Consider the following 23,205-nt stretch of genomic DNA (forward strand, 5'->3'; position numbering starts at 1 on the left):
TGATTTATTTAATCATTTTCATGTAATTGTCAATGAAAAATTAATCAGTTGATCTAAGAAAAAATGGAAAATTTTATTCGAGTCAAATTGAGAATTATAACCTTGGGAACAGCCTCTCAGAGAGCTCCAAGAACTCTGCCCCTTAAAAGTCAAAGCACAGGTACATAAAATTTTTGAGACAGAGGGCTATACATTAAATGACATATTATTGACAGTTTACACAATCCAGTTCTACATGTGCGAAGTGAGGAGTGGGTCATGGGTCATCATGGTCCCTTACAAGATTAAGGAGAAAGGCTATCCTCTAAAGAGTTGTCTTGTAGGAGTTCCCGTTGTGGCTCAGTGGTTAGGGAACCCGACTAGGATCCATGAGGAGGCAGGTTCGATCCCGGGCCTCACTCAGTGGGTTAAGGATCCAGCGTTGCTATGAGCTGTGGTGTAGGTCACAGATGAAGCTTGGATCCTAAGTTGCTGTGGCTCTGGCGTAGGCCAGCAGCTGCAGTTCCAACGGGACCCCTAACCTGGGAACCTCCATGTGCTGCAGGTGTGGCTCTAAAAGACAAAAAAAAACCAAAGAGTTGTCTTGTAGGTGCTAGGAGAATGTTGCTATTTATAGCTGAGCAGACATTTCTGCTGGTAGGGAGTTTGGGTGGATGCATAATGCATACACAATGCACAGTAGAGGAGAAAGGCCAAAGGGCAGAGAAAAAATTTTTATGTTTAAATTTTCCTTGATTTGCCTTAGAACATAAATTTTTATTTCCTCACATTTCAGTATTTAGGTTGTTTTTAAGTTTTTCTCTTATGAATTATGATGCAGTGAACATCTTTCCCTCCTCTTTACTTCATTCCTTGCTAATAGAAAATTAAAATAAAAAAAAAAAAGAGAGGAGTTCCAATTGTAACTCAGCAGATTACAAACCAGACTAGTATCCATGAGGATTCAGGTTTGATCCCTGGCTTCACTCAGTGGGTTAGGGATCCAGCGTTGCCATGAGCTGTGGTGTAGGTCTCAGGTGTGGCTCGGATCTGGTGTGGCTGTGGCTGTGACATAGGCTGGCAGCTGCAGCTCTGCTGCAACCCCTAGCCTGGGAACTTCCATAATGCCACACCTGTAGCACTGAAAAGCAAAAAAAGAAAAAAAAAACTTTCAAAAGTGCAATCACTGGATCAAAACATTAAGATTTTTAAGGCTCTTGATACGCATTACTTGCCAAACTGTTTTCTGAGTAGATCATACAAATTTCCATTCCTATCGACCAAATGAAAGCCATCCTTACTTCATCATTTGATAAGCTGTTCTTTAAAAAAGGATTTTTAGTGTTTTTGTTTTATTTACTAATTTGATAACAAAAATTTCTCATGTTGGTTTAATTTTCAGCTCTTTATTTGGTTATTTTCTCCAAATATTTACTAGTATTTTATTTCATGTACTACAGATACCTAATTGTGTCCTGATGACTTGTAAGAAAAGATATAAACTGGTTTTGCCAGCAACTATGAAGTTTATTTGAATAGAGTCATCATAATCTCAAGAAAAGTTGAAATAGCAAAGATAAGGTTTTTTTTTTTTAAACCTGTCATCGTTTGTACCTACAGAGAGAATGTTTAGGTTCATAATAATAAAGGGTTTTTTTGCCTCCAACCCTCACAACCCAAGAATATGCTATATTTTAATGAGCTGCCTTATGCCTGAGAATAAAACAATCCTCTAGTCCATAAGGCACTCACTTGCTAAAGGATTACCACCATATAGATACATATATATACATATATATTTATTTTATACATATAAGCAGATGGTCCCCAACTTACAATGGTCTGACTTACAATTTCTCCATTTTATGATGGTGGGAAAGTAGCATGCATTCAGTAGGAACCATACTTTGGATTTTGAATTTTAATCTTTTTCTGGGCCAGTGACGTATCATGTTTAATAGCTCTCATGATCTGTGGGTCAGCAGCATGGTTGAGGGTAATCAGCCATGACCACTCTGTACCCAGACATATGATCACTCTGTACCCAGACAGCCATTCTGTTTTTTCACTTCTGGTACAGTATCCAATAAACTACAGGAGATATTTAACACCTTATTACAAAATAGGCTTTGTGTGGAGTTCCCGTCGTGGCTCAGTGGAAACAAATCTGATTAGCATCCATGAGGATGCAGGTTCAATCCCTGGCCTTGCTCAATGGGTTAAGGATCTGGTGTTGCCGTGAGCTGTGGTGCAGTTCACAGACTCGATTCAGATCTCATGTGGCTGTGGCTGTGGTGTAGGCTAGCAGCTGCAGGTCCTGTTTGGCCCCTAGCCTGGAAACCTCCATATGCCCCAGGTGTGGCCCTAAAAAGACCAAAAATAAATAAATAAATAAATAAATAAATAAAATAGGCTTTGTGTGAAATGATTTTGCCCAAATGTGGACTAACGTAAGTGTTCTGAGCATGTTTGAAGTAGGCTAGGTTAAGCTATAGTGTTCTGTAGGTTAGGTGTATTAAAAGCGTTTTTTTTGTTTGTTTGTTTTTTTGGTTTTTTTTTTTTTTTTTTTTTTTTGCTTTTTAGGGCCACACCCACGGCATATGGAGGTTCCCAGGCTACGGGTCAAATCAGAGCTACAGCTGCTGGCCTACACCACAGCCTTAGCAATGCAGGATCCAAGCCTCATCTGCAACCTACACCACAGCTCATGGCAACGCCAGATCCTTAACACATGAGAGAGGCCCGGGATCGAATCTGCGAACTCATGATTCCTAGTCAGATTCTTTTCTGCTGTGCCATGGCGGGAACTCCTTAAATGCATTTTCAACTTATAATATTTTCAATTTATGAAGGGTTTATTTGGATATAACCTCACTGTTAATCAAGGAAAACCTGTAGGTTTTTTTTTTTTTTTTTTTAAATAAGAATATGGGAGTTCCTGTCGTGGCTCAGTGGTTAATGAAACTAGGAACCATGAGGTTGTAGGCTCGATCCCTAGCCTTGATCAGGGGTTGAGGATCTGGCATTGCTGTGAGCTGTGGTGTAGGTCGAAGATTCGGCTTGGATCTGGCGTAGCTGTGGCTCTGGCATAGGCCGGGAGGCAACAGCTTCAATTAGACCCCTAGCCCGGGAACCTCCATGTGCCACAGGTGCGGCCCTAGAAAAGACAAAAAGGACAAAAAAAAAAAAAAATAATAAGAATATGTATAAGGAATATATGGGGGGAGGCTAGAGGGAAAATAGATCTAATTCACTAGTGATTGTATTCAGGAATTGAGGTGGTTTTTTTTTGTTGTTTGGTTTTTGTTTTTAACTGATAGGGAGAAAATGTGCTAACTTTATAATGCAAAACAGCTTTTTTTCTTTTTCGTCTCCACCTGCAGCATGTGGAAGTTCCTGGGCCAGGGATTAAACCCATACCACTGCAGTGACCCAAGCCACAGAGTGACAACACTGGATCCTTAACCCACTGAGCCACCAGGAAACTGTCAACTTATTTTTTTTTAAATATAAAATTTTCGTAATTATGAAGGAAGCTTAATAGAAATCATGATCACTGCTCAGGGGAAATTTAACAAGTACAAACCATGGCAATTCCATAAATATAAATTGTTTAGGGTAATATTAGTTGAGTGGGATTTTTTTCCCTTAATGAAAAACACTTCTCATCGCTATAATGTTATGTTTGCAGCACAGAAAGTACAAAGCGCTCTTGGGAGAAGCAGAGAGATAATTTCACCCTGACAAATATCTTATTTGGAGATTGCCCCTCCCCCACCTCTGAGTTCAACTTAAAATTGGTTAATATGAAAATGAAATTCAAATAAAATTGGATAATAGTGTTATTAGTATCAGTTATAGCACTCTTGGTAATGGTAGTATCTGTCTTGTAGCTGCTGGGTCAGGTGCTAAATATATTAGGTGCTCTATGATAATGATCTCATCTAATTCTCACATGGAAACATTTAAGTTTAGAGAATTTAAATGAAACAAAGTATACCAGAATCACCATCTTTCCCCTGTGTTGCTGAACTCATCTCTCTATTCTGGTCATGCTCCTGCTCAAGAGATTTGGCTCCCTCCCTTGGTCTGGCCTGCTGTACATATTCCTTGCCCTAGAAACAAACCTCTCCAGTAAACTCATCCCCAGAAAACACACCTTCGCTTTTTCTCAGCAGAAAATATAGTCATCCCCAATGTGGTTTGTGGGCCTCTAAATGTCCCAAGGTTCTAGGAACTCAGCCCCTCCCGGGAGACTCTGACTTCCTTTTCTTGAGATGCATAAAAGCGCATCAGACCAAGTATTTGAATGATTCCTTTTCCAAGAGATGCAGGCAGCTCTCTGGACCCACGATGTTATCTTGCAGGGTTAGGCATCCTGGCAAGTGCACTGGGGCTCACACTAAAGGATCATCTGGTTTCCATAGCAACATTCGTTCCTTTCCACAGAGGATCCTATCTCCCGCCCACTCAGACTCTCCAGAATGAATTGATTTTTGTGACTAAAGGTGTTTGTCCTTGATCCTCCAAAGAGAACAGATATATTCATCAAAAATAATAACAACTCAACCATAAAAAACCTGACTGCAGCTAAAATGCTGCATTGCATCAGCTGGTCTTCCTTTCTTTTAAAAGACGTATTCTTTCTCCATTTTGCTCTCTTCTCAAGTCCTATCCATCATGTTGAGAAATAGGTTTCTATGACAAAAAGACAAGCAGATGGCAACTTCATTTCATAAACTGGCAATGATTGGGCCATAATAGGAAGTTTTCAGCAAGGCTCCCTGAAAGCCTGGGCTGAGGGCATGATTGGCTGAACAGTGGGTTATGATTGGAAGGGCAAGAATAAGGATTGATATCCACATAGAGATGTCTGCCTGAAATTTTGCCCTTAGAGATTTGTTTCTTTATTGCTTTCTGGGCAGTAGTCTCTTAAATTGTATATATTCCTGGAAAGAGTAATATATTAGGTGATGATGAATGCTGAAAGAACTTGGGAACGAGAGGAGGAGGTGCAGAGGGAAGGGAATCAAAAGATTTATGAAGACCACCTTGGTCTGCTTCACAACGACGTCTTCTGCAAGGGGCTGGTGCAGGGGACACACACACACACACACAAACACACACACACACACACACCCCGGAGGCTGCCTTCTGACATTCACAATGCAGTGGTGATTTCAATGCAGTGCTCTGCTCTGAAACACCTGCATGCATTCCTGCTGGAAGATCTGTTAAACCCACACCTTGAAGTAACTAAAAACGTCTTTCTGTCCCCAGTGACATTTATTTAACCCTAGAATTTCCAAAGACTAAAGGTGATTTTCCTTTGTCTAATGTGGAAATCACCAAAAAGTCACATTGCTTTGTTAAATGAACTGGATCATAGTGAACCAATTCTCTTTTTAATGTAGCTTAATATTGCTCTCACTCCTCAAAACACAGACGAGTTATTTCCCACCTCCACTCCCTGCCCAGTCAAGTTGTTAGCATCACTGTTAAAACCAAAATGTCCCAAAGGTATTCAGCCCTATTCCGATGGAGCACTTATTAAGTGATTAAATATCACTTAATAAGTGATTAAACACTTATTTGAACATAGAATTATATCCTTGGTGTCTTCAAGTCTTTGATTCAGGCCACGACCTATAGATGCTAGTTACCTTTCAAGGAGCAACAGGTGATACCAAATTTCACTACATAAAACCTGGGATCACTTTCTTGTCACTGACAGGAAACATGACATATTAGTCAGGAATTGCCAGAGAAACAGAGCCAACAGGATGTGTATATATATATAGAGAAATTTATTTTAAGAAATTGACTCATGTGATTGCGGAGGCTTGGCAAGTCCAAAAATCTGATGGAGGACACTGGCAAGTTGGAGATTTAGGAAAGGGTTGCAGTTCAAATCCAAAGGGAGTCAGCTGGAGAACTCTCTCTCACTCGGGGGAGAATTGAGGCCTGATTAGACAAGGCCCACCCACATTACAGAAAGCAATCTGCTTTTCTCCAAGTCCGTAGAGTTAAATGTAAATCTCATCCCAAAATACCCTCGTGGAAACATCCAGAATGATGTTTGACCAAGTCAATGGGCACCATTGCCCCACCAAATTAACACATAAAATTAACCATCCCAGTGGGTCACACAGCTGTGTTCAGCAAGAGCTGACCTTGGTCAAACTCTTTCCCCTCTCCCCACATGCCTCACTGATGTTTATCCTGGGTACTGCTACCTCCATTTCATCATGTCATCATCTCCTCACCTCTAAGGTACCTGGTAGCCCTTTCCTCTTTGAGCCTATCCCTAGTCCCACATCATCCACCTCCTCGCCCCTGGAAAAAGCCCTGTAGACCTTGGGAAATGATCTTAGTCATCTACATTTTGGGTTAAATTTATTTATTTTGTCTTTGTTCTTTTTAGGGCCGCACCTGGGGCGAATGAAGTTTCCCAGGCTAGGGGTCAAATCAGAGCTGTAGCTACCAGCCTACACCACAGCCACAGCAACGCAGGATCATCTGCAACCTACACCACAGCTCACGGCAAGGCTGGATCCTTGATTTGGGGTTAAATTTAAATCATTGTAAGCTATCTTACCTATTTTCTCACTGTGAAAGGAGAGCATACTGAAAGGAGAGCAGGGATCAATGATGAGCTGAGAGAGGGTTTATTTTGTTTTGTTTTCTTTTATTTTTTAGGGAAGAATGACTGAGTCGCAGACATCAAGACAAAGAGAGTCAACCAGATGTTGCCCAAGACAGAAATCAGGTAAACTCCAGGGGTCTAGATCCATCTGGTGGATGGTCTTTTCAGGATGTCGCTGTTGTGGTAAATCAGCTCTTGCGATTTCCTTTCATCCTCAGGATGGCCAAGATTGAAGCTGCTTGTGAAGGGGAGCATCCGACTGACTGCGCCTGGGTTCTGTGCTCCCTCCTGGGCCAGGGGAGGGCAGGGTAACTTGTCTGACAATGTGTTCAAGGCTGCATGAACTCGGGGAGCTGTGACCAGAAAAAGGGGGGAATGGATTTGGGGCAGTAAAAATATTTGTTGTCGATCAACTATAACTGCAAGGATGGCTCAGAAGATGATGCCAAATCATTTCCACTCTGTTTCTAAGATGACCTTGAATATTAGAGCAAGGCACAGATGGGAGGTACAGGCATGTGACAACTTGGAGCAATGACTCAGAATCCTTCCCCTCCAACTGGATGCTGCAGGGCAGGAGCTGATGTCTGCCTTTGATTTCTTTGGTAGACCCTGCAGAGGGCTGTGCACATGATTCTAATGAATTTCCTCTACTGGTGAGAGGATACAAAGGGCCCCTTATCCTGGGTAGGTACGCACCTAAGCTGACACAGTGGACCCTCTCCAGCCTCCGGCAAACGATCTTTCCTAGAGGATAAACATTCCTCCTGGTTGGAGAGAGTGAAGACATTTTTACTTGGAGTCTAGCGTATCCAGCAAAACAAGAAAACAAAGCAGTCGTCTAGATAAATACATTTGCTTCTTCTCTGGCCTTGAAAATAATATCAGATCATCGCACTGAGAGCCAATGTCATCTTCTGGATCTTGTCATTATTTGGGCAAAATCTCTTTGGTTTATAGATTCAAAGTATCAAAAAAATGTAAGACAACCTGTTAAGCTCATTGAGTTATACCTCTCACTTTCCAAATAAGGAAATTGGGGCTCACAGAGGTAGAGGGAGCAACATGTTGAATGAGTAGCAGAGAGAGGAACAGGGTGAGAATCTAAACCTTCTGACTTCCCAATCTAATTGTTTTTATAGCTTTTCCAAGTTAATAGATCAAATTTCAACTAGTTCCCTGTCTTTCCTGATAAACCCTCTGATCCATTAATGATTTAATTAACATCTGATTTATCCACCAGCACATTCTGGTTCTCCGGTGCAGTGTGAAAGTTTATGAAACTCACTTGATTTTTTTCTTCTATCCCCGGGCCATCTTCGGGTCACTTGTCTTTATTAGTGCTTCATTGTAAATCACTAAAGCATGCCCAGCTCTTCCACTTCTTTCCTTTCCTCAAGTTGGAAAAAACTATTTTTTTTCCTAATTAACCCCTAACATCTCTATTTTTTACTCTTTAAATTTGTAATTAATTAATTAATCTTTGCTTTTTAGGGCCGCACCCGCGGCACATGGAAGTTCCCAGGCTAGGGATGGAATTGGAGCTGCAGCTGCCAGCCAACATCACAGAAGTGCTAGATCTGAGCCACATCTGCGACCTATACCACAGTTCACGGCAATGCCAGATCCTTAACCCACTGAGGAGGACCAGGGTTCGAACCCACATCCTCATGGATACTAGTCGGACTCCTTACTGCTGAGCCACAATGGGAACTCCCATTTCTATTTTTCAAATTTTATTTTTATTAAAGTATAGTTGATTTACAGTGTCGTGTCAGTTTCTGCTGCATCCTATCATTTCTTATAGCCTTGTGTAAATATGAAGAGAAATAAAAGATAGTAGGGGCAAACAAGCATTAGGGAGACTATTTGGGAGAAACTTTCTTCTTATAGTGTGTGGTTATTACTATCAGTCGTGAGATCCCAGTGAGGAAATGGTATGGTAGAAGGGAAATACCAAGATTAAAAAAAAGAAAAGAAAAAAGCTGAATTTAGGGCTTCTGTTTTGGTTATACCCATGGCATACAGAAGTTCCCAGGCCAGGAATCGAACCTGAGCCAGGCAGCCACCAGAGCCACAACAGTAACAACCATGATCCTTAACCTGCTGGGCCACAAGGGAACTCCTAAAGGTCATTGGAGGTACCAGTTACCTTTATAAATACATTTAATAATAAAATAATACAATATGCAGAGATAAAGAACTGTCACAATTTACGAATACACGTTAAGAAATATTAATCTTAACCAGAGTTTTCCAGGCTACGCCTAACTTAAATGGGAACGCTGAGGTTGATTATTTAAAGGAGCTAGGAAACAGGTTCCCGTATGTAGAAAATCCTGAATTCACGCAGAACTTGAATTCAGAACCAACCACTCATTCCTGATCTCCCCTAGAGAAGGACTGGTACCCACGCTGGGTGCTCTTATGGACATTTTCATATTTAAATGGGCCTGGAAGCATACAGCTAAAAGGCCAATAAAGGGCAAACTGCAGCTGCAAAGAGGTAAGCAAGGGCTCGGTGTTTAAAAGCATCGAAGTCAATGCTACAAAGTTCGGCGAAAACGGCCAGCTGTCATAAGGCCCGCTGGAGAAAGCCGCCAGCGGACCCTTACTCTCTAGAAAGACAGTCGCAGCCCCGCCACCGCCGCCGCCGCCGCCGCTCGCGTTCAAAATGGCGCCTCCGCCCCCCCCGCGCCCTCGGCGGCTGTCAAGCCTGCGCGCGCCCTGCGAGGCGGGGGCGTCGGGGACGCGGCCAGGCGCGCGCGCGCAGCTTCAAGAAGGCTGCGCGCCTGCGCGAGGGCGGACGGCGGGCGCGCGCGCGGCGGGGGCGGTCTCTGCCGAGTGCCCAGCTGCGGCGGCAGAGCTGGACGCGTCTGCGAAGATGGCGGGCCGGGTGAGTGCCGGCCCGGAGCCGCGGCTCGAGGCGAGGGTGCGGGTTCGCGGGCACCTCGAGGTCCAGACGGCACCAGGGGAAGGGTGTGAGTCTGAGCAGAGGCGGCGTTGGAGGGGCGGCGAGCCAGAGAGGGTGGGATGGGGAAACGGTGGCAGGGGATTAGCCCTGCTCAGAAACTCCAGCCTCTTTAGGAAGCTCGAGGAGAGGTGACCCCCTCGCTACCCGGATCTCCTGGGTCTCCCTTAATTCTCCCTTTCCATCCCTTGGGGTTTGTCCCCCAGCTTCTCAGGGTAGCCGCAGGGTCATGGCAGTCCCAGCCCGTACTAAAGGCTGCGGGGGGTCTCAGCACCCCATTTCGAGGGCTAAATAGGTCCCACCTCTGGAATAACTGCGGGGGATCCGTCTGCTGCATTGAGGCGAGGGCTGTGGCAAGGACCATTAGGAGCCCATTTCTGGTTTTTCACAATGAAAGGACTTGGGAAGGAGGAGGGGGTGCAAATGACTTTTAGTGTTAAACCCGGCCATCTGGGGGACGTGTCACTGCCGGAACAGGCAGCAGTGCCTTTAGCTTGGAGTGGGGATGGATTTGAGGTGTCGCGTTTTGCTTTTATGAATGACAGTCGTTTCGAATACAGCAGGATAGGTTGTAGTTTCAGGCTTTTAAATTTTACTTCCTCCTTTAGCCTCTGAGATCGCGGTGTAGTATGGGTTTGACGAGGGGAGATAGGGTGGTTCTGTGCTGTACTGCAGTGTGCGTGGAGCAAAAACCTCTCTAAGGGATGGATTCTGTCCAGAGATTACACTGGTGGCAAACCAGGGGACATAAACTGCGTCATTAGAGGATAAGCATGTGCTTGACTGATTTATTTCTACTGGTATATTTGAATAAGTTTGCATAGATTATGCATACATGCAGATGTCCTCCCTGAAGGAAATCGCCAGTCAGGAGCTTCTAGAGTGAGAAGAGACTTTAAAGGTCGTTTAATGAGGCCTCTTTCTCTTCTTTTCCCCAGGTTAACAATGGCTACTTCCTCCACCTGTGCTTCAGATTCTGCCTTTTCCCACCTTCCAAGGATCCCCACCTGCTCCCTCTTAACAAACTCAAGCTTTTCCCATCTTAAAACACATCCTTCCTCCATCCACACAGCTGTCACCTTTTCTCTTCCCACTTTACAGCCAGAAATCTTGATAGAGTTGTCTCCATGTATCTGTCTCCCAGTTGCTTACCACCCCCTCATCCCTCAGCCCATTGCACTCTGATTTCTGACCCTCTTCTCTCACTGAAACATGTCCCTAAACTTAATGACATTTTTCATTCCTTGGCTTCCTGACTGTCTCAAGAGCATTTGACATCGTTGACGGTTGCCTCCTTCGTGGTAAACGCTCTTCTCATGGCTTCAGCCTCGCTCCTGTTTTTAGTCAGACCTCTCTTTTGCAGACTCACCCTCCTCTCCTCTGTTATCCAATGCAGATATTCCTCTAGGCTCTCTCCTCACTGTTTCTTCCCCAGGCAATCTGGTCTAAGCCCAGTTTCAAGGGCTGTCTATATGGCAACGATTCTCAAGATTTTACTCCTAGTCCAGACCTATTCTTTAAGTTTCAAATCAATAGGTCAAACTGACTGTTCAAAACCAAGGCACCTCAAACTGAACTTGTTCAAATTCAAACCACTGGTCTTAGCCCACCTAATTAGTACTTTCCCTATTTCAATCAGTGGCTCTACAATACATCTGCTTAAATAGGCTGGAAACCTTGGGAATGGGTCATTCTTAATACATCCCTCACCATATCCTCTGCCTCCAAGTGAAATCCATCACTGAGTTCTGTTCCTCCCCTCCCTCAAAAAAAAGGGGGGGGCTATTAGTAGGGCCATAGAATCTGCCTCGAGCATTGCTGCTTTAAACTATATCCAAATCATCCCTGGACTAGTTACGTGGGTTCTGTCACTGTAACATCCTGAAAATCCCTTCAGTCTGTCCACTTCTCTACAACTTCATTTTCGCCTTTCCCAAACTGCTATCATTTCTGGCTTGGACTCCTGTGGGACCAAGAGGTCCCCTTCTGCCATTCAGCACATTGTTCCCTTCCATGCCCCTTGCTTCTTACACCCTCCACAGTAGCATCTCTTTACTTTTGGGAGATCAGGTCCTTAACTGGGCCTTTAAAATGCTTTGTGGTTCTGCTCCTGCATCTCTACTCACCCGCTTACTCTTTATGCTCAGGTTATATAAGCCTTTCTATTCCTTGAACCTCTTACCGCAAGGTCTTTGCATGTGTGTCCTTTCTTTGTGATGTGATGTTCTGCTCATAATCGTTTACCTCCTAAGCATAGATCACTCAGCTACTCAGGGGAAGCCTGTTCGGATCGGCACTAAGTCAGGATCTTGTGTTAATATGCTCTTGAAGAACTATATTCCTTTCCTTAGAGATTTATCTGTCATTTAAAATTTATTAGTGATTGTTTCTCTCTGCAACTAGACTTTACCTTCCATGAAAGCAGAGACTGTAGTTTTTCACTATCATCATCTGTGCTTTACACCTGCCTGGAATCTAGTTGCTCAATACAGTTTTGTTGAAAATGAATCTACGACCCCTAGCCTGGAAACTTCCATATGCCACAGGTGTAGCCCTAAAACGAAAAAGAATCTAATCTCTGTTTTAATTCTCTAGGGATAGAGGGTGCATTTCCATGAAGCTAGCCCATTTTACTGTGATATTAGAAAAATCTTTTTTATTTGGGGTTTCATGTAACCTTTATACATAGATTTTATTTCTGCTGTTTAGAGCTGCATAGAATAAACACAGTTTCTCTTCCACATGATAGCTGCCTAACTGTTAGAAAACAAATTACATGGACTTCCTTTGTAGGCTACGGCATAACTATGTGGCATTGTCACTGCTACGGCTCTGGGTTCTGGTACAGTCCCTGGCCCTGGAACTTTCACATGCCATGGGTGCTGCCAATCAATTTGAAAAAAAAGAAAAGGAAAGAAAGAAGAAAAAAAAAAAAAAAAAGACAGGTAGCAGTAGCAGGTTATATAGTCACTCAGATTTTCTCTTTTGCAAAGTAAACATCTCTAATTCCTCAAATATCCTATATTCCAGACCCTTCATCATTTAGGCTACCTTCATTTGTAAAGGTTCTATTTTGTCTGTTTCTTCCAAAATGTGCTCAAGAGTCTTAACACAATGCAACGAAGAATATACTCAAACTATTATTCTCTTAAGCTGGACACTGCCATCATTAATATAGGCTTAAACTGCATTTGCTTTTTTCTGCAGTAAATCACACTCTTGACCTGTACTGAGTGTACAGTCATTACAACTCTCATGCTCTTGTAAAGTCAGCCCCTCCCTCTCCTCCTGCACATTCTAGGTATTATGCAATTGTTTTATTGAACATAAGTGTAAAACCTTACACTTATCCTCCTTAAAATTCACTTTTCTTAAGTCAGGGCATTTCTGCTACTTGTTGAAGGTTTTCTTGAGTTTTTCATATTATGCAACATAGTAGCTCTCTCTTCCAGTTTTGTTTTATCTGTAGGTTTAATAATCATGGCTTCTGTCTCCATTCTAGTCATTAATAAAAGGTAGAATAGGATGGGGTCGGAAACAGACCTTGAGAGTTCCCGTCACCACGCAGCGGAAACGAATTCAACTAGGAACCATGAGGTTGCTGATTCGATCCCTGGCCTCGCTCAGTGGGTTAAGGATCCTGAGTTGCTGTAGCTGTGTGTAGGCCAGCAGCTGCAGCTCCGATTTGACCCCTAACCTGGGAACCTCCACATGTTGCAGGTGCGGCTCTAAAAAAAAAAAGACTTCTTAGGGGAGTTCCCATCATGACTCAGCAGCAGTTAGCGAGCCTGACTAACATCCATGAGGCTATGGGTTCAGTCCTTGGCCTTGCTCAGTGATCTAAGGATCCGGCATTGCCTCGAGCTGTGGTGTAGGTTGCAGAGGTGGCTTGGATCCCACATTGCTGTGGCTATAGTGTAGGCCTGCAGCTACAGCTCCGATTGAACCCCTAGCTTGGGAACCTCCATATGCCACGGGTATGGCCCCCAAAAGACAAAAAGACAAAAAAAAAAAAAAAAAAAAAAAAGATAAAAGAAATAGCCCTTGAGCATCCTGCTAGAGAACTTGAGGTCAGTTCACCACCTTAGTTGCAAGGGTATAAAGAAGAGTAGATTTGCCTTAGCTAGAACTTTTTAGAGCTTGCTGTCAAAGTTTAATTTTCAAAAACTACCTTCTACCTTTCAGAAAATCTGAATACCTTTGGCCCATGTCTGATTGTCTTATCATTTCTTCCTATAGCTATAATTATCTAACAACTACCTATCCATGTTTAACAAGTAGATTCAGCCTTGTTGTAATATTATTCTTACAATGGGTTCTGTATTTCCTTTTTGTCAGAGAAAAGCTGTTGTGTGGTTTTAACTGCTTTTGGTGAGTTTAGTTAATTTTGGCATTCTGACGTCTTGTAAATATATTTATCTTCACTTTGTCATTGAAGATTTGATGTATCACTGTTGCTGATGGTAGCATTAGTAACCTGCATATCTCGTCTTTTGCTTTTCTTGGCCAAAAAAGAAAGCATTGTATTTAGTCCATTTGGGAAACTAAGGAGTAAAATGTGTGATATTATTTAATATATAGCATCTAGGTCATCAGATCTTGATTAATCCCTAAAATACTTTGAAGCTCCTAATCTTAAAAGTAAAGAACCTAAAAGAAAGTAAATTTTGTCATTATTGTTTCAGTGTATTATATGAGAAAAATATGGGAGTTCCCACTCTGGCACAGTGGGTTAAGAAGTATAAGAAAGGGAATGTGTATATATATATGTGTGTGTGTGTGTGTGTGTATGCTTGGGTCACTTTGCTGTACGGTAGAAGCTGGCACAACATTGTAAATTGACTCTACTCTTAATTAAAAAAAAAAGATAAAGTGAATCTTACTGCAATGGCCCAGGTTGGCAGAGGTAGAAATTCCACCTCTGGCCCAGCACAGTGGGTTAAAGGATGTGGCATTGCTGCAGCTGCAGCATAGGTCACAGCTGCAGCTCAGATTCAGTCCCTGGCCCAGAAATTTCCATATGCCGCTGATGTGGACATTAAAACAACAACAACAACAAAAACCCACAAAAAACCCCCACACTATTATATATCTATAGATGTATAATAACAAGTTGTATACATTTTATGAGATGGTCAGTAAACATATCTGGTTCCTTTTGGGCTTTCAAAAGATTCATTTAGGTAATAGGTTTTCTCAGCTGTTTTAAATTTTTGCTAGTAATAAATTACATTCTAAAGTAATAATTCCTATGCTTACATTGAATATAGCCTTAAATTTACAAATGACTTCCACATACAGATGGCTGCCACTGCCCCAGGCTTCCACCCGGTCTTTCAGAACTCTCAGGCTGGAGCTGCTCTGGAATCATGAAATCAGAAGCAGAGGAAAAAATCTGAAATGTAGCCTTACTAGCTTAGGAAAGTTGACTCTAGGTAGGGAGTAGCTCTTCAGTAAAACTGCTCTGTTTGGTGTTGCTTTCCAGGCCCCTTATACTGCCACCATCACCCCACTCCCGAAAAAAAAAGGAAAGAGAAGAAGAAAGGTTTTCCACATTACCTGACCTTTTTGGTTCTCTTAGAATTGCCAGAAATCTCACTTACTGGAGATTTAGCCATCCCCTTCTGAAAATACACATACATTAATGCAAATTAAACCAATGGATCATTTTCTTCCTAAAGTCTTCGACCTAGTTGAGGTAATTTGTTTTAAGAAATAGGAGTAAGATGATGTTAAATAGGACTCTAAGGGAGGGAACTTTCTTAGGAGTTGAAACATGTTAGAGATAAAATTTACCTAATACGGTGTTTTGACTAGGACAGGCTCGTATATTAAGTGTCATTATACTGAAGAAGTTGTAGCCTAGTCCAGAAACCCAACCATTTAGAACATTTTATGGGTGAATGACATCTTTACCACATAACCAACCTTCAGATAAAGTTTTAGAACACAAGTCTTAAATTGGGAACAGCTCATGGGCAGTACCATAAATCAGAACAAATAATATAAAATGTTTCGTAGTCCCATTTCCTAAAATAGTTTGCTGCCTGAAGCATATCAGCTTTCTGCAATCTTGTATGCAGTAGTTATCTTGTTGTGTATCACTCTAGTAGAGATTTTATTTTATTTTGTTTTTTGTCTTTTTAGGGCCGCACTCTCAGCATATGGAGGTTCCCAGGCTAGGGGTCGAATCGGAGCTGTAGCCTATGCCACGGCCACGGCCACAGCCTCAGCCACGTGGGATCTGAGCTGAATCTTTGACCCACACCACAGCTTATGGTAATGCCATAACCTTAACCCACTGAGCAAGGCTGTGGATTTGAACCTGCATCTTCATGGATACTAGTCAGGTGTGTTAACCACCGAGCCACAATGGGAACTCCTAGTAGAGATTTTATAAAGTATCTTCAAGTGCAATACATTTTAGAAAATAAAATTGAACTCTACAGCACTATTCAAATAGGTTATTCTTTCTGAAACCCAAAAGATTTTATGATTAAGATGGATGTATTCTTTTTTTCAAGTATTTAAATCAAGCTGCAGAGGTGTAAGGTGAAATTATATCATCTCACTGTTGAAAATTCTTGAAATGGCAGAATAGTGAACCCTTGGCAATACGATAGTCAGTTGCTGTAATGTTATTCTTTTTTTTAAATTTTTTTAAATTAAAAAAATTTTTTTTAATTTTTTCTGCTGTACAGCATGGGGAACAAGTTACACTTACATGTGTACATTTTTTTTCCTCCCTTTGTTCTGTTGAGATACAAGTATCTAGACATAGTTCTCAATGCTACACAGCAGGATCTCATTGTAAATCCATTCCAAGAGCAATGGTTTGCATTCAATAGCCCCACGCTCCCGATCCCGCCACTCCCCCCTTCCCCGGCAGCCACAAGTCTATTCTCCAAGTCCATGATTTTCTTTTCTGTGGAAATGTTCATTTGTGCTGTATATTAGATTCCAGTTATAAGTGATATCATATGGTATTTGTCTTTGTCTTTCTGACTTACTTCACTCAGTATGAAAGTCTCTAGTTCATCCATGTTGCTGTAAATGACATTATGTGGTTCTTTTTTATGGTGGAGTAGTAGTAGTATTCCATTGTGTATATATGCCACATCTTCCTCATCCAGTCATCTGTCGATGGACATTTGGGTTGTTTCCTTGTCTTGGCGATTGTGAATAGTGCTGCAGTGAACATGCAGGTGCATGTGTCTTTTTCAAGGAAACTTTTGTCTGGATATATGCCCAAGAGTGGGATTGCAGGGTCATATGGAAGTTCTGTGTATAGATTTCTAAGGTATCTCCAAACTGTTCTCCATAGTGGCTATACTAGCTTACATTCCCACCAGCAGTGCAGGAGGGTTCCCTTTTCTTCACAACCCCTCCAGCACTTGTTCTTTGTGGACTTATTAATGATGGCCATTCTGACTGGTGTGAGGTGGTATCTCATGGTAGTCTTGATTTGCATTTCTCTTATAATCAGAGATGTTGCGCATTTTGTCATGTGCTTGCTGGCTGTCTGTATGTCTTCTTTGCAGAACAGTCTATTCAGGTCTTTTGCCCATTTTTCCATTGGGTGATTGGCTTTTTTGCTGTTGAGTTGTATAAGTTGCTTGTATATTCTAGAGATTAAGCCCTTGTCAGTTGTATCACTTGAAACTATTTTCTCCCATTCTGTAAGTTGTCTTTTTGGTTTTGTTTTTTTTTATGGTTTCCTTTGCTGTGCAAAAGCTTGTCAGTTTGATTAGGTCCCATTGGTTTATTTTTGTTCTTATTTCTGTTGCCTTGGGAGACTGACCTGAGAAAATATCCATGAGGTTGATGTCAGAGAGTGTTTTGCCTATGTTCTCTTACAGGAGTTTGATGGTGTCTTGTCTTATATTTTAGTCTTTCAGCCATTTTGAGTTTATTTTTGTGCCTGGTGTGAGCCTGTGTTCTAATTTCATTGCTTTGCATGCAGCTGTCCAGGTTTCCCAGCAATGCTTGCTGAATAGACTTCCTTTTTCCCATATTATACTCTTGCCTCCTTCGTCAGAGATTAATTGACCATAGGTGTCAGGGTTTATTTCCGGGTTCTCTATTCTGTTCCATTGGTCGGTCTGTCTGTTTTGATACCAGTACCACACTGTTTTGATGACTCTGGCTCTGTAATACTGCTTGAAGTCTGCCTCCTGCTTGGTTTTTGTTTCTCAGGATTGCTTTGGCAATTCTGGGTCTTTTGTGGTTCCAGATAAATTTTTGGATTGTTTGTTCTAGTTCTTTTGTAACATTATTCTTAAAGGTCCATTCTCTGGGTTTGGTGTTTTAGGTAAAGACCTTGTATTGAAGTCTTTTAAACCTCAGTGTTCATGCCCTTCAGTGGGCTTTGAGACCTACCTTACACCGCCTGCAGTTTCCTAGTGATTTAAATTCATCCTTTCCAACTTATTTTTTATGATAAAAACTAAATATTCCTTATATGACTGTAACTATTTTTAGCTCTATAAATTTTAAACAAATATAATTCATACATACCTTAAGAGGTTTCAAGTATGCTGAAAAGTACACCAAATAATATAACATATGCATATGTCTGTGTGCTCACCATCTATATTTAAAAAGTATTACATATTATGATACTTGCTTTATCTCTTTTTAGAGATAAAACATTACAGAGCCAATTTAATTCCCTTCAGGTCCCTTCTTGATTCTGCCAACCTTTCCCAAAAATAACTGCTATCCTTTTGGTATAAATCCATTCGTTTTCCATCTACATGTTTGTACCCATTACTAACATATCATTTTGTATGTTTTTAAAATGTATATAATGGTGTCATACTGTGATTTCCTTCTGCATCCTGCCTTTTTTCATTTAAAATGATGACTTAGATTTAGTCATGTTGATATTATATAATACCAGTTCTTTCTGTTTATCAAGTGATATTCTATTTTGTAAATATACCACAGTTATTTATTTCCTTATCAGAGGACAATTTAGGTGGTTTTCAATTTTATTTGTCCTGTTGCCCACATTCTTATATATGTCTCCTTATATATGTGTATAAGAGGTTTTTTTTTTAGGTTGTATGTCTGGAGATCTGGGCATATAGCCTTTGTAGAATTGCTGCATGGAATTGCTGGGTGGGAGTTCCCGTTGCGGTGCAGTGGAAATGCATCCTACTAGTATCCAGGAGGATGCGGGTTTGATCCCTGGCCTCACGCAGTGGGTCGGGGATCCGGTTGCTGTGGCTGTGGTGTAGACCAGCAGCTATAGCTCTGACTCAGCCCCTAGCCTGGAAACTTCCATATGTCTCGGGTGTGCCCCTAAAAAGCAAACAAAAAAGAATTGCTGGGTGGTTGGTTACCTTTATCTTCACCTAATTATAGCAGTTTGCACTCTTACAGCAGTATATGAGTACCTGTCAGTCGTGGCCTCTCCACTTACTATTGCGGGCATTTAAATTTTTACAATAGAATAGGTATAAAACTATCTTATTGTTTAAATTTGAATTTTTTCCCCTGTTCTTGAAGTTGAGCATTTTTTCATATCGGTCACTGGAATTTCCTCTTCTGTGAATTACTTTTGTGTATCCTTTGCCAGTTTTTTTCTCTTGGGCTGTTCAGTGGTGATCTTTTCATGTTTATAGAGTTTCAGATTTAAATTTTATTGTAGTTGTAACTACCACTTTTTCAAACCTCTGCAATTAGTGTGCTTGGATGTTTAAAAGAGATCCTTCTCCACTTTGGTGTTGGATTTTCTTTTATAAGGTATAATATTTTGCTTTTCACATGTTGGTGTTTGATTCATCTGGAATTTATTTTTGTGTTTGGTGTGAATTAGGATGCTAATTTTATCTTTTCCATATGTATAACCAGTTGTTCCAGTATCTTTTATCGAGTCTATCCTTTTCCCCATGACTCGTAATGCTATCTCTGTTTTATATTCACAGTAAATCTGGACTCTTTTTTAGTGTCATTATTTTGTTTTCATGCATCAACACCACTGTTTTAATTACCATAGCTTTAAAATTATCCTTGCTATCTGGTAGAGTTAGCTCCCTCCTTATTTTTCTTCATTTGGCATTGTTTGGGCCTTTTCCATATGAGTTTTAGGAGCAACTTAATCTCTCCTCCTTTAAAACAGTTTTTATCTTTAAATTTATCCTTATTGCCATTGATTTTGACCTACATTTTCCCTTATATTTTATAAGAGTAGATACAAAGATCATCTCAATAACATTTAGCTGAATTTCTTTAGGGAGCTGATTTCTTTCCCTCCCTCTCTTCCTCTCTTTCTTCCTTCCTGACATTAAGCCAAAAAGTGCTAATAATTTATCACAACTTCGTGCTCTATAAATTTGAAATCAAATGAGTTAGCACCAGCTGTTTATGAGTAATGCATGGTGTTGTGGTCCTTTGCTAAATTTGGAATGAAGTGCTAAAGTTCTGATATTTTGTGCTAGCTATATAGATCTTTGGTAATGGGGAAAATGAGAAAATTATTAAAGTGAGAAATAAGTCGTTTTTGAAATCCAACGTTCACTGATTTTTAAAATCACTAAATAATGAAGAGAACTTTAGAATTTCACTGGTTGGATTTTTTAAATTTTAAAGTGATTTTAGTGTGATGTGCATATGAACAAACATGCTTTTAGGTTTGACAACCAAATGAAAACAGACATTATTACTAATTCCAGGTCTCCCCAAAAAATCTATGTGAGGAAATTAAAACAATTTAGTTATCCTAGTTACTCTTCTCCTAGAGAATAATATTGACAAAATTTTATGAGATAATATCAGACTTAGATCCCACTGTTTAGAATAGAGCCTGATATGGAGGAATTATTCAGTAAATGATTGTTAAATAGATGAGTGATTGTTTATTTCCAAAGATTTCAATAAATTATCATCGTGGACAATGTCTGTGGTTGGAATTTTAATGTTTTGTTCTCTGCCCAGTTATTGAGTCCTATTGTTTATTCTTTTATCTCGGCCACTAATAATAGAGGCCAAGGTATTACTTTAGTTAGACAGCTGCTGGCCTCCAATAGAGTCCTTTATCTCGACCTACACATAGTGAGTCTGATAACTATTTTATGTAGACTTCCAGTCAATTTACTGCTCATCATTGCTTCTCAGTCTTTTGGCTAAGATCAAGTATAGTTATCTGTTCTTACTAGTTTAATATCTGATATGTCCTCTGAGGACAATATATTAAATGGATTTGGGGGAGTTCCCACTGTGGCACAGCAGGTTAAACATCTGGTGCTGTCTCTTGGTGGCTTGGGTCACTGCTGAGACTCGAGTTTGACCCCCAGCCTGGTGCAGTGGGTTAAGGATCCTTCCTTGCTGCAGCTGTGGTGTAGGTTGCAGCTGCATCTTCAATTTGATTCCTGGCCCGGAACTTCCTTATGCTGAAGAAGAAAAAAATCACTGCTTATCAAGCATTGAAATAACCTTAATTATATTTGCCAAGTTAAAGGATGAAATGGACCAAAAACATTATTGAAGCCTCTTTTCTGTATTTTTTCTCATCTGTTGTAGAATGAAATGAACCTGTCATCATTTCTGTTTCTAGGACGTTTCTCTTAGTACAGTGGTTCTCAAAATGGAGTCTACAGACCAGCCAATCAGCATTACCTGAGAACTTGTTAGAGGTGCAAATTCTCCGGCTCCACCCAGGTTTATGAAGTTAGAACTCTGACGGTGGGGCCCCTGCAGTCTTTTAACAGTTCTCTGGGTGATGCTGATGTATGCTAAAGCGGACTTAAGATTTTGAGCTCTCCAATTTAGTTTCTTACAAATTGTTTACTCTCTCCCCCCTAGATTTCTTTCCATATGTATAATCAGCCTTGTTATTTCTAGACTTCAGGATTATTGTCTTTCCTTTAGTACCTTCTCCTATATCCAGTTTTCAAACGTTTAAAAAAGCATAGCTATTTCCTGCGAATATAGCAGATTAGGTATTCTGACTGACTTTTCCATAGAAACTATTGGAAATGCTAGATAGCATAGTCATTATCGTTAAAGTATTGTATTCTTAGGAGTTCCCATAGTGGCTCAGTGGAAACAAATCCAATTAGGAACCATGAGGTTGTGGGCTCGATCCCTGGCCCCACTCAGTGGCTTAAGGATCCAGCGTTGCTGGGAGCTGTAGCGTAGGTTGCAGATGCAGTGCGGATTCAACCCCTAGCCTGGGAACCTCCATATGCTGCAGGTGCAACCCTAAAAAAAAAAAAGGACAAAGGACAAAAAAAATTAAAAAATAAAAGTTTTGTGTTCTTGGAGTTCCCTTTGTGGCTTAGTGGTAGTGAACCAGACTAGTAACCATGAGGATACCATTCTATCCCTAGCCTTGCTTAGTAGGTTAAGGATCCAGCATTGCCGTGAGCTTCGGTGTGGCTTGAAGACAAGGCTCGGATTTGGCATTGCTAAGGCGTAGGCTGGCTGCTATAGCTCGAATTCGACCCCTAGCCCGGAACCTTCCATATGCTGTGAGTGCAGCCCTAAAAATAAATAAATAAATAAATAAATGTATTCTTAAAATTTGCTAAGACAGTAAATCTTAAGTGTTACACACACACACAGAATGGTAACTCTGTGAGGTGATGGTTATGTTAACTAGCTTGCTTGTAGTAATCGTTACACAAGGTATACTTATATCAAAACACCACTTTGTATACCTTAGGTAAAATTCCCTAAAGCTGAACATGTGCAAATATGCCTATCACCCAGCAATTCTACTGGAGGGAGTGTGTGTACATTTGGAGGTATAGATATACAATAGAAATGCCCACATATATTATTCAGAAAACATGTACAAATATGTTCTTAGCAACAGTATTCATAATTAAAAACTAGAAACAACTCATAGCTAAATAAGATGGTGTATTTATGTAATTATATACTATAAAAAGCAAGGAAAATTAATGAACTATTGCTATATGCAACAGTGTGGATGAGTCTCACAATTATAATATTGAAGGGTAGAAGTCAGACACAACATGACAAACGCTGTATGATTCCATGTATGTAAAGTTTTCAATAGGCTAAACTAATCTGATTTTGATCTTTAGTGGGAAAAACAAAATAGTGGTTATCTGTGGTTGAAGGTGAAAGGCTAGTGACTAGGAGGGGATAGTATGGGATGCTGGTATGTTCTCTCTTTCTCTCCCTTTTTCTTTTTTTTGGTCTTTTTAGGGCCGCTCTGAGGCACATGGAGGTTCCAGGCTTGGGGGTCGACTCAGAGCTGTAGCCGCTGGCCTACACCATAGCCACAGGAATGAGGGATCCGAGCTGGGTCTGTGACCTACACCATAGCTTCACGGCAATGCTGGATCCTTAACCCACTGAGCGAGGCCAGTGATCGAACCTTTGTCTGCACAGATACTAGCCAGATTCTTTTCTGCTGAGCCACGATAGGAACTCCTGGTGATGTTCTCTTCCTTGAACTGGGTGTGAGTGCTCTAGGTGTGTTCACTCTGTAAAGATTCCTTGAGCTGAAAACGTAGAGTGTATGTTCTTTTCTTCAATAAAAAGTTGATTTAAACATTAAAAAAAAAAAAACAGTTAAAAATGAGTACAAGATCTAAAGGGATACTTCTCCAAAGAAGACATACAGATGGCC

General features: G+C 40.9%; 1 protein-coding gene and 1 long non-coding RNA gene across 4 annotated transcripts in view; both read left to right on the forward strand.

Moving 5' to 3' along the window:
* The window catches only part of LOC102165973, a 31,209-nt gene extending 23,152 nt beyond the window's left edge, over window positions 1–8,057 (forward strand). The window contains exons 2-3 of the long non-coding RNA XR_002337071.1: window positions 6,679–6,748; window positions 6,844–8,057. This is a non-coding gene — a long non-coding RNA (uncharacterized LOC102165973). The remainder of the gene's footprint in view (window positions 1–6,678; window positions 6,749–6,843) is intronic.
* Window positions 9,371–23,205, forward strand: part of NSF (N-ethylmaleimide sensitive factor, vesicle fusing ATPase) — a 165,340-nt gene continuing 151,505 nt past the window's right edge. Inside the window, exon 1 of one of the 3 annotated variants that reach the window (XM_005668696.3) lies at window positions 9,371–9,521. In XM_005668696.3, the coding sequence (XP_005668753.1) occupies window positions 9,510–9,521 (12 nt within the window). In that variant the 5' untranslated portion in view covers window positions 9,371–9,509. Of the gene's footprint in view, window positions 9,605–23,205 lie in introns of all 3 variants that reach the window. The other 2 variants (NM_001244560.1, XM_013980864.2) reach the window with 2 other exon arrangements.

Source organism: Sus scrofa, chromosome 12 (assembly GCF_000003025.6).
Source record: "Sus scrofa isolate TJ Tabasco breed Duroc chromosome 12, Sscrofa11.1, whole genome shotgun sequence".
Classification (NCBI taxonomy): Eukaryota; Metazoa; Chordata; class Mammalia; order Artiodactyla; family Suidae; genus Sus; species Sus scrofa.